General features: G+C 33.8%; 1 protein-coding gene across 2 annotated transcripts in view; it reads left to right on the plus strand.

Annotated features, from left to right (window-relative positions):
* Window positions 1–11,570, plus strand: part of Tent2 (terminal nucleotidyltransferase 2) — a 46,684-nt gene that overhangs the window by 22,968 nt on the left and 12,146 nt on the right. For both annotated transcript variants that reach the window (XM_055619186.1, XM_055619187.1), the window contains exon 10: window positions 5,280–5,323. In XM_055619186.1, the coding sequence (XP_055475161.1) occupies window positions 5,280–5,323 (44 nt within the window). The remainder of the gene's footprint in view (window positions 1–5,279; window positions 5,324–11,570) is intronic.

Here is an 11,570-nt window from a genome sequence, read left to right on the forward strand (position 1 = left end):
TTTTAAAATGATTTGGATTGTGATGTATATTGCTTTAATCCACTCTACATATCATTATCACTAACAATTTTTTTCCAATTTTCTAGTTGTATTATTTCTTAAATAAGTTTTTAGGGACTGCTGTCATTTTTATTAAAAATTGAAACAATTTCATATATATTATATAGAACAATACAGTAATCATAGTATCATCCAGTACTGAATCATTTTAATTTTGGGTAGTAATTAAAAATATATTTGATTGTTAAATGTGCATGATGTATATCTGATTCATGCCTTGTCCTGCATCTTTATTGTTCTCCATTTTACATTTTTAATTTGGCTGACTACTTGAGAAGAAAAGTACTTTAGGCAGAGGTGCTTTAAGGTGGTTTGTAAAACAAATTGAAAATTCATCAAGAAGTAATGTTTTGCAGAATAATGAAGTTGTTTTAAGATTTTATTTCTCACCGAAGTGGTTCCTGTTTAATGACACTGTTACCAGCTGTTTCTAGGTAAAGCCAGTTATATAATACGTAACTCTATTGGCCAATTTAAGCTAATCCACCACTGTGCCCCTGACTCAAATGATGCGATTGGTAATTGTTTTCTTTGTTGTTATCTCAGTGGGGGGGAAGATGGCTTGCAAGAGACTGAGGGTTGATTTGAGCAATTGAACCTCTAGCACAGAGAACTGGTTTTTCTGATATTGGTCATTTTATTTCATCTCTTTCGCCTTCATGTGCTTACCTATAATATAAGTTGTTGAACAAATGACTATGATTTAACTTTCTAAATGGTTTAAAACATTGTTTGCCATGAAGGAAACTTGTCTGTATGTTGAAAGATTAAAAAGAACATAGTGTTTCTTAGGATATATGTTAGTACTCAGTATCAGACTATAAATGTTTCAATAAATGATGAAAGCTTAAGAGGAAAAATACTGAGAACAGATTCTAAAGACAATCTAAGAGTAAGCGTTACTGAGGTAAAATTATCAGTTGGATAAAAATAAGAATTAATATAACGATCAGCTAGCATATTTCTGGGAAACAACTTCCCAACATCTACTTTTAAATTGTTCTGCATTTTTATAATTACTAACTACTTAGTATTATTGATGATAATATTCTTTGGCTGTTAAAAAGTTTTTATAAATTATTATGGAATGTTTATGGTCTAAGTTTGTAGGAATTTTACCAGTCCTTATCAAGGCATTATCTAATAGTAATATATTGAGATAATGAAGTTTTGTTTATGTTTAGTTTGCTCTTGAAAGAGAAATTTAAAACCCAGAATTCTTAAATAAAAATGAATTATATATAATGATTTTTTTTTTTCTGAGTTTAGGTTGTTTTTGAATAAGATACATGTTTCTTAAACTAGTAGACTCTTTGAGGCTATTATCATAATAGTGCTTACAGTACCTGTTATGAGTGCTTAAGTATCTGTAAACTTATTGTGTCTTTAATTCCTTAAATTAAAAAAAATCTTTAAAGTTGTAAGGCAAAGAATGATTCATAATTGATGAATGATACCTGTCATAGTTACTTTTCTGTTGTGTGATAAAAACGCCATGACTAAGACAACTTATAAAGGAAAATGTTTATTTGGGTTTATAATTTCAGAAGTTTATAGAGTTCTTGATGGTGGAGCAAAGGCTTGGTGGCAGGAACAACTGAGAACTCAATCCATAAGCATGAAGCATAGTAGCACTGTGCATAGTGGGAGGCATAGTGGCACTAAAACCTGAGAGCCCACCTGCAGTGATGCACATCTACCGATAAGGCCACACAACCTAATTTTTCCCAACTACTTAAAAATAGGAGTCTTTGGGCACCATTCTCATTTAAATCACCACATTTCATCCCCTGGCTTCCACAGGCTTGTGGTAGGCATAGTCATAATGTAAAATGTATTTAGTCCAACTCCAAAATTACCCAGTCTTCTCTAGTCTCAACACTGTTAAAATATTAAGTCTCTCTCGGACTCCAGGCAATCTCTTAGTTGCACTTCCCCTTTACTTTAAAAAGCAAATTATATACTTTTCAACATACAGTGACACAGAGTATACATTCCAAAAGGGAGGAATAGGGACAGAGTGAGGAAATACTGGACCAAAGCAAGGCTAAAACCCAGCAGGCCAAACTCTAAATCCTGTAGCTGTGTCTTATGTCAAAGGGCTTAGATGCCTTTGCCCTTCCAGCTTTTCTGCCTGAAACATCCCCTCATGTGTGCGTGTACACACACACATGCTTGCTTGCTCGCTCTTGCTTGCTTGTTTGTTATTTTCCTCATGTGCAGCTCTCCTTGGCAGATGTCTCTTGATTCTGTTATCTTTAATATTTTGGGGTCTCCATTGCAATCCAGGCTTCACTTTTGAAAGCTTCATGAATGACTTCTCCATATCTCCATGCAAGGACTTCTTGGATACACCTGGCTTCAGCGGGTCAACTTAACTGCAGCAGCCTCCTTACTCATGCATCCTTTCTGATTCTGAAGTTAGAACTATGTGGACAATGTTGCCAAGTTTGACTGTCTGCTTGGAATGGAGCCAGGCTCCTTTGAATCACTTTTGCAGAAGTTTTCTTTTGTTCCTTTTTAGGAACAGAAAACTCCTTAGGCCTTTCTTTTTTATAAGTTGTAAGCTTAGCTAGGTAGGGTTCTTGCCCTAAGGTCACCCTTCCCTTTATTCTGTTCCATATCAAGACTGTCTTTAATTTTCTCATCTGATTCTGCATCGCCTGGTTCCAACATTAACTTTCTTGGTACTATTTTCTCCTTCAGTATATTTTCTGTTACTTTTTGTTCCATATGCTCTTTTTCATTATAGACCTGTATAAGAGTGATTATTAATAACCATATCACAAAGTCACTATTAGGCTGTTTTGAAATCTTCTCTGCCAAAGAAATCAGTCTGTTACTTTTCTGATTAGCCTCAGGAGAATTCTTAGGACAAGAAAAAGCAGCCACATCCTTTGCCAAATCACAAAAATGGTCCATAGCCTAGTTGCTAATGTTATTCCAGTGTGAAACCTCTTGAACTGGGCTCTCAAAGTCAGCCTAATTCCAGCACTAATGTCTTCCAAGATTCTACTAGGGTGGTCCATTAAGATGTACTTAGAACGTTAAATTGCTTCTCTGTTTCTAAGTTCCATTCCATTCCTCCAGAAAAACCGTATGATCAAGTCCCATCAATAGCTCACTTCCTGGTACCAACTTCTGTTTTATTTACTTTTCATGGCTGTGACCAAAGACCATGACCGTAAGTTAGCATGGCAGCAGGAACAGCTGAGAGCTCACATCTTGATCCACAAGCAGCCCACCTGTGACACATCTTCACAAACAAGGGCACACCTCCTAACCACACTCCCAACAACTGGGGCATGAATTCAAACATCTGTGGAGACTATTCTCACTCAAGCTACCGTGATATCTTCTAAAACCTGCTTAGTTTTTAAAGGCTCTTTTGTTCTTTGAATGCCTCTAAGCCCAGTGGTAGGTATTTTTTCTCCCCGTTACTCCAAATCATGGTTTTAGAATTGATAAAATTCTCTGTAAGTTTTTTATTTTGTCTTTATCTTTTGTTTTATAATTTAATTCATAAAGTATATAATTGCATAACATTTTAATTTTAAGTAAATTATTTAATTTTAAGTAAACTAATTTCATTCCTGGTAAGAAATTCACAGTTTTTACTTTCATAATGTAGTGAAATTTATTAGAAAGCCATTAAAAGGTTTGTAAAAATATTGAGGCATGTAGAATTAAAGTGTCTGGGTTTGAGTTTACCTGGAAGGTCTTGTAGAATGGTAAATGTCTAAATGCCTCTAGGGAGAGCAAATATGACTGTGTGTGTATATATCATTACTCATAAGGGTGATTTTGGTAAGTAGCCAATTAACTATTTCTCTTATTTCTCTTTATAGTAGTACCATTCATACTCTGCACATGGTCATATTGCAAAATTTTATTTTACTGTTGTTTTCATGTTAAGACCGAAGCATATAAAAAGGAAATATAAATGTATCATCCCACTCAACATTATATTTTGGAAATGACAGTTGGAGGCTTGTATAAGTTGGTCATAGTGCTAAATTACATGTTTGTAAATGTAGTGCAGAGATTATTTAAAAATTTTTGCTAAGCAGCAAAATATTGGGTATTCTTTCTTACTGAGCTTTAGTTATATATAGTATAGTCCTTTTTCTTAAGTACAAACTTTATTATTTGCTACTGTATTTGGTGTCTAATATGAAAGACATCTTGGAATTAAAGTAGTTGTATTTTCTTATCCTCCATATATTTTAGAGTTATGTGAATAACAGAAAAGGTATCTTGTCTTTTATGGCACATTTATAATAATGTGAGATTATTATGTACACATTTAGTGAGATTGGGTTTGCTTTAAAAATCATTGAATTGTGACTTTCTTAGCCATGTAGCTCTGATGGTACTTTCCTAGCATGCGTGAAGCTGTAGGCTTTATTCCCAGCGCTCCAGAACATGGGTTTGGTAGTGCACTTCTATTCTAGCACTGGGGAGGTGGAGGCCTGGACACCCAAAGTTCAAGCTCATTCTCGCCTAAATAGTGAGTTTGAGGCCAGCCTGGTTTGTGTGAGACACTGACTAAATGAAAGAAATGGAAGAAAAAATTTAAATGAGGGTAACAGGATAATGATTCCCTTGTGATATATTTTATTGTATTGCTAGGATGGCTATGCAGATCTCCTGATTTAGATTTCTGGTTCTTTTTGAGGTGTTCTTTAAGCAGTGTTATGAAGTTGAATGCTTTGATTTTTTAAATAGCCCAGTTTTCTTGTAATTCTGGTATTGCTCGTTAATAGAAATCAAGTAATGAAGGGACAGTAATGATAACAATGTTCTCTAATGATATAGGAACATTAAACTGATGGTTTAGGAACACTGAACTGTTAAATTATATGTTTTGATAGTCATGTTCATGTTACTGTCCTTTCAAAATCTGTAGAATTCTGTCTTGCCTATTTTGTTTGTGTTCATTTAATTGAATGGCTTGTATACCTTTATTGGTCGACTCCTATTCTAAAACCTTGTAGAAAACATTGAATTATATAGGAAGGTACATCGTTCATTATCAAAACCTTAAATTATCAATTTAGATGACCTAAAAATTTAGGAGCTATATTCCATTAAATACATGAAAAATTGAATTTTAGTATCAACCCTTGTGGTCTCATACCTGGGATGTAGCTGACAAAATTTTGCATTGTAATTTGAATCATGTGAATCACAGAAGCTTTAAACTTTTTTTTTTATAGCCCTACCTGAACCCATCCTTCCATCCCTCCAAAAAATTTACCCAGTAAGTGTTTCTTATAAATTATTATAATATGTATTATGTCAATTATATATGGAATTATTATATGCAGTATTAATGTGAATATAAAAGTTATAAAGCTAAATACATAATAACATTTTTAAATATAAACTGAAGCAGTGGCCTCTCAAACATTTCAATAACTTGTTCACTTTTTCAGAATGATCTGGTACTTTTTAATTATTGGTATATAATCTGGTCAGTTATGTTGATGTTTGAATTATTCTTGCATGATATGCATGATTATCACTAATGTGGATCACATATACTCAGTTTGTTAGGGCTGGGCCGTACTCCAGCTTTCTTTATACATTTTATATAATTTTACAGCATTTGTGTTAGGTAGTACTTCGGAAAATTTTCATTTTAGGGTTTTCCTATTTTGAAAAAGAGGAAAATTAAGCTGAACAATTGGATAATCTTTTCACATTTCACACCATTTTGTTAAGCAGTAAGTAACAGTAGTATCTTATTTGCATAATATTAAGAATTCTGGCCAGGCAGTGGTGGTACTCACCTTTAATCCCAGTACTTGAGAGGCAGATTTCTGTGAGTTTGTGGCCAGCCTGGTCTATAGCTAGGTCTAAGACAGCTAAGGCTACACAGAGAAACCATCTTGAAACAAACAAACAATTCTGATGAAACTAATAGAAAATAAAGTGTGCCTCCTAGCAGAAATTTAGTATATACTGTTTCATATGAGAGAAACCCAGTTGAAGTAATGTGCATAGTCATGATTTATAAGAATTTTGAAGCTTTTATCAGTGTTCTCATATTTTTTCTCGACAATTTTTCTTCACTCTTCATCATTGCTCATGATTTGTTTTAAAGTTATAGTTTAGCTGGTTCTTTAGAATGTTTTGTCAACCTGAGACCATATAATGTTGGCTTGTTTCACATGTGTTATGTTACATATTTCATACATACAAGAGGTGTTTTTTTTTTTTTTTTTAAAGCTTAATTGGTATTTTACAAAGGAGAGTATTCTATTCAGCTTGTATGCTTGGTTTCCAAACAAGCTATTTACCATTGTACACAAAGTACAACAAAGTATGCTTGAGGTGCAGCAACAGTTTAGTTGAATCTATGATAAGTAAGCTAAAATGGTAATCCGTGTTTTTGAATATTTCTTGTCATTGTGCACACCTGTGGGGTGCTGCCTAATAAAGGTTTCACAAATAGTAGAGTGGGGTCTTCCAGTATTCTGTGGGGCTAGAACAGGCTATGATAAGAACTTTTGACATCTGCCTGTTTGCTTTTTTAAAACAAAATTTTGCTATTATGAAGAATTATTCTAGTGGGTTTTTAATATAGTTAGGAATCAGTCTTTTGCTCTTAAACATGAAAAATGAAAATATCAAGTGTACAACAAAGTAGCTTATTTTAACATTTTGCCATTTTTAAAATAGTAGCAATAGTTTCTTTTTATTTTAATATACTTTAGGGAATATACAAATTTGAGCGTTCCCACCATTTCTCAGGAACAGCAGGAAGGTCCAATTACATGAATTTAATTGTTTTGTGATGGCTAAGAACAGCAGTCAGCACCAGACTTGAATAGTTAGACACAACACAAGCATCCTTCAAAAAGAAATGTCATAATAGCAAGACAGGTAAACCAGCTTAACTAGTGGCACTGCGTGGGAAGTGACTTCTTTGTTATTCTTAAATGTTTTCCTTCTTCCACAAATATCTTCTACTTTAGCTCATACTGAATGGCCTAAAATAATGTCTATGAGTTTATTTTATTGTTTCAGCTTTTTTTTTTTTTTTTCTCTAAGGCCCAGTTTTTGAAGGAAAAAGAGTGACATATTTCAGTATTCAAAGGATCCAGTACTTAAATCTAAAAGACTCTTAGTTGGTATAGTGGCACACAGCTGTGATCCAGTACTTGAGAGACTGAGCTAGGTGAATTATGAATTTGAGATTAGCCTGAGCTATAGTGCAAGATTCTACCTAAAAAAAAGAAAAAAAAAAAAGAAAGAAAAAAGAAAACCAAAAATTTCTTACTGTATACTGAAAGTACATCTATGGAAATCTCACTTGAAATCCTGTGCTATGTGAAATCCTTTGTACTAAAAAATAGGGGAACATCAATTTAGTGTGTCCTGTTCTTGGGAGTAGAAGAGGCAGTAAAAATCCTATTTTTTTTTCTTCTGTGTTTTATTTTTTAATTGATTGACTTTTCCCTCATAACAGAGTCCTAATTTTCATCACATTCACTTCTTATGGTTCTATACTCTCTGTCCTTCTTGTGCTAATGATCCTATTTCTATTAATGTGATGGATAAATAAATTTAATATTAACTTACTCCCACAGCCTTAAATGATACTAAGTGTACTTAGTAGGGAAGGGACAGAGAGTCAAGAGGAAGCAAGTTGAGCCACACTATAAAACAAAATAAAAAAAACTACCACCAGTAACAAAAAACTAATTGTAGAATCCCCTAGATTAGGAATGGCCTAGGTTGCCATCTTAACAATTTAAATCACACAGTTATATTTGCTGTAAGATTGATGTTTATGTTTGTAAGAACTTATTTCCTCCTCTTATGTAGGATTTGTTCTATATGAAATCTAGTTACTGTTCAGAACATTTTTCAATGGTAGAGCAAGCAAATCATCTTGTTTTTTACTAATAATACCCATCACTTACTGAGTACAAAACTTTGTACAAAATTTATTTAATCCCAAACAACCAGACTTGTAAGATTGATGCCTATTTCAATGATGGAAAATAATTTATCAAACCATATAGTTGCAAGTAGATGATCCAGAAACCAGCATTTTTCCCAATAATGTGTTTCCTAAGGGAAGATTAATGTAGCAATCACTAATTGGACTTGCATGCTGCATTTTATTTTATTTGTAAAACATAGCAGATTCTTAACTTGGAAATGACCTAAAAGTTTACAATAACAAAAATTATTATTTTCCAATGGGAAAAATTTTTCCTATTTTTAAAAAATCACAACAACAACAAAACAACAAATATATATATATATATATCCTTAGAGCACTGCACCTCTTACATAGCCCAGCTTGGCATTGACTTAATTTGTTTTTAGGATGTGCCATCAAGGGCAGCCTTTTTTACTTGAGTTCTAAGGACTGAGTTCATGTCCTCAAGCTATTGCCTCAGGACCTGAAGTAAAATAATTTTGGAAATAGGTACTTGTAATACTGAATGTGACAGAAAAAGGGTGAGAGACTGTAAACATAATGTTACCTACAAAAGCTATATTATCCAAGGGTTGCTAACTGTTACTACTTTAACTTAAGAAAGAGCAGTCTGCCAAGTATGGTGGTGCATGCCTTTAATCCCAGCACTCAGGGGGACAAAGGCAGGTGGATTTCTGTGAGTTTGAGGCCACCTTGGTCTACAAAATGAGTCCAGGACAGCCAAGGCTACATAAAGAAACCTTGTCTCAAAAAAAAAAAAAAAAAAAAAAAATATATATATATATATATATATATATATATATATATATATATATATGAGAGAGAGAGAGAGCGCGAGCAGCTTAAGTGTTTTGTTCAGATGATAAAGTATCTCAAGTTATTGAGGCAGTTACAAAGGGACTGTCAGATATTTCTCAGTTTTTCTTTGAACTATTTTAAGTTGGCATTGATGAAAGAGAAGTAGGAAATTTATCTAAAGTCAACCTTTTATATATTATTTGGAAAATATTCTTAGGAATTAGATCATTACACATTTTGTATTTGAAACTCAAAAATAAGACTATTCTAAAAATGTAATGAGGAAAAACCATCCTTTTATTAAGAAAAGATTAAATAGCAGTAAATATTAATTTGAAAAATCTGTTCACAGAGACTGTGTAATTGGTTGAATTGCTTTCCCACTCATTGTATAGTATTATTTTAAGGCTGCTTTTCTCTTTGATTATGTAGTTCTCTTTATACTTTCTAACATGTTTGCCTAAGTTCTTTACCTCCTTAACAATTGGAAGAGTCTATATTTTTCTTAAGCCAGAGAATCTTTCCATAGTGTGAATTAATACCCCAAACTGATAATTTCTGTAAATAAATTTAATTCATATTTACTTGTAGCTTCTTTTAGGTGTGGTAGGGTTTTTGTTTCTTTTTGTTTTGTGTGTGTGTGTGTTGTTTTGTTTTGTTTTGTCTTGGTAACTTTCTGTTTCAGTTTTCTATAAGCATAATATGGCGCTTGTATAAAGTCATGCCAGAAGGAACAGTAGAAGTAAGACTGGCTGAATTGGTGTTCTAGGTCATTCATAATTTTAGTAGAGTAGTTCTTATATCTCCTTACTTTTAACATTATAGTTGCTGTTCTTTTTCCTTAGATTACTGAAAAAAAATTAAAGGAAAGTGTAGGTTTTTTTGAATCAAGTTTACAGTGATATATGGTATGAGTCACAGTCAGTAAAAAGCTTCCAGTGCAAGAGCTGTTTAACAGGCACTTTTCTTTTTAGTTAACAAACATTAATTGTACCCACCACCTTTCTTAATTTGACCGTTATTATGTTTGTTTTGTCAGAAAATACATGTTTTTCAGTTCTAAATAATATTCAGTTCTAAATAATACGTCCACTTTTTTACTTTTAAAGGTAATGACAAAGTGGGGTGGAAATGATGCATTCGCTCGTTATTCTCCTTGAGGTTCTATTATAAAATAGAACAGCTTTCTGTCTCTTCACATTTCCATCTTTGCGTAGACAGGAGTTAGTGTGAGTTTACTGATGTAGCACTCTACTGTTATAAGTGAAAAGCTCAACCTACCTCTAGATGCATTAGCTTTATCAGTTGTGAATACAATATAGATTTTCTTCTACAAAGAGAAAGGTAATCACTCCTTCTTATGTGACAGACTTTTCCTGGAGAGACACAACACACATCTGTGTACTCTGATAGTGAGCCCATCATAGGACAAAGTACATGTACCATTGAAATTCCTATGGGTTTTGTTGGGTTACATACTGGGGTAGGTGAGGGGTTACTGTTGGCATTACTTTTTAAACTGTTTTATTTATGCTTCTTATATCTCTTTCTCCCTTCTTCACCCTAATCCCTCCTAACACCCCGATTCTTACTGCTATTTAATCTTTTCTTAATAAAAGGACGGTTTTTCCTCATTACATTTTTAGGACAGAAAAGAAGTTAGTGGGGAGAGGGGTTGAAGTTCTCTTAGGCTACTTCCTGCTGATTAAGGTTGTCAGATTTGTTGGGGAAAGTCCAGTCTTCATTTCAGGATATCTCCGACTTCAAACTGTATCAAAAGCAACCAGGAACACAAGCAGCCTTTTTCTTTCTCAGAGTTCCCACTTTCTCTCTGAGCCCTGGCATTATTCCCTGTCCAGAGTCTTCAGATATAAGTTATCTGCAGCTGGCAAAGAGCCCCTTCTCAAAGCATACATGAGGCAAATAGTTTGCTGCTGGACACACTCTGAATCAATTCCATATCCTACACCTGGGATCAAAACAAAACCATATTTACATCCACAACAGGTTACTCCCAGAAACAGAAATGACTCAAAAGACAGCTGCCTCACCAGAACACACCCCAAAGCTGGAACGTTGGTGCACACTGCACAGCCTGCAGGCAGCTCAACAGTTGGAGTGGCCTTTCTAGATGGCTAAGTTGGTCTGAACCTCTTCTGGAGAGTTCGGTTTCTCTCTTTTTCTTTTCAGGCTGCTTGGCTGGTTTCACAGTCTGCTTAGCTTGCCTTGTCTGAGAGTGATTCACTGTCATTTTTGCTGTTTACTCTTGGGAAGGGAGGGCTCTGATGAATCTGGTTGATCTCATATACTTCCTGAAGCTATTTTGAGGCATTTTACTTTCTGTCTTACACTTCCCTGCAAGCTGGGCTGTATGTTTCAATTTTGTTGGAAACTGCTACACAATAATTGTTAAACATTAGTGATGGAAATACAGTTAATAAGACAAGGGAATATTTTGGTTTTTGTTCCTTTGTTTTTATTGATTTATACCCCCCCCCCCCCCAGACTGCAGTAGTACATTGCCCAGTTTCTTTGTGCTGTCACATAGGTATTTAGATAAAACCTGTTTTTGTTTTTATTGTTTTTAAACTTGTAATTTAGCTGTCTAAGGTGGATAATATTTTTTAGAGTTAAGACTGTTGTTCTAGTTGTCATTGTGCTACTGTTATCCCTTTAACCCCCTTTAAAAATACATTTCAACTTGAATGGCAATGAAGTTTTTTTTTTTTTTTTTTTTTTTTTTTTTTTTTTT

Source organism: Psammomys obesus, unplaced genomic scaffold (assembly GCF_907164565.1).
Source record: "Psammomys obesus unplaced genomic scaffold, mPsaObe1.curated_primary_1811, whole genome shotgun sequence".
Taxonomy (NCBI): domain Eukaryota; kingdom Metazoa; phylum Chordata; class Mammalia; order Rodentia; family Muridae; genus Psammomys; species Psammomys obesus.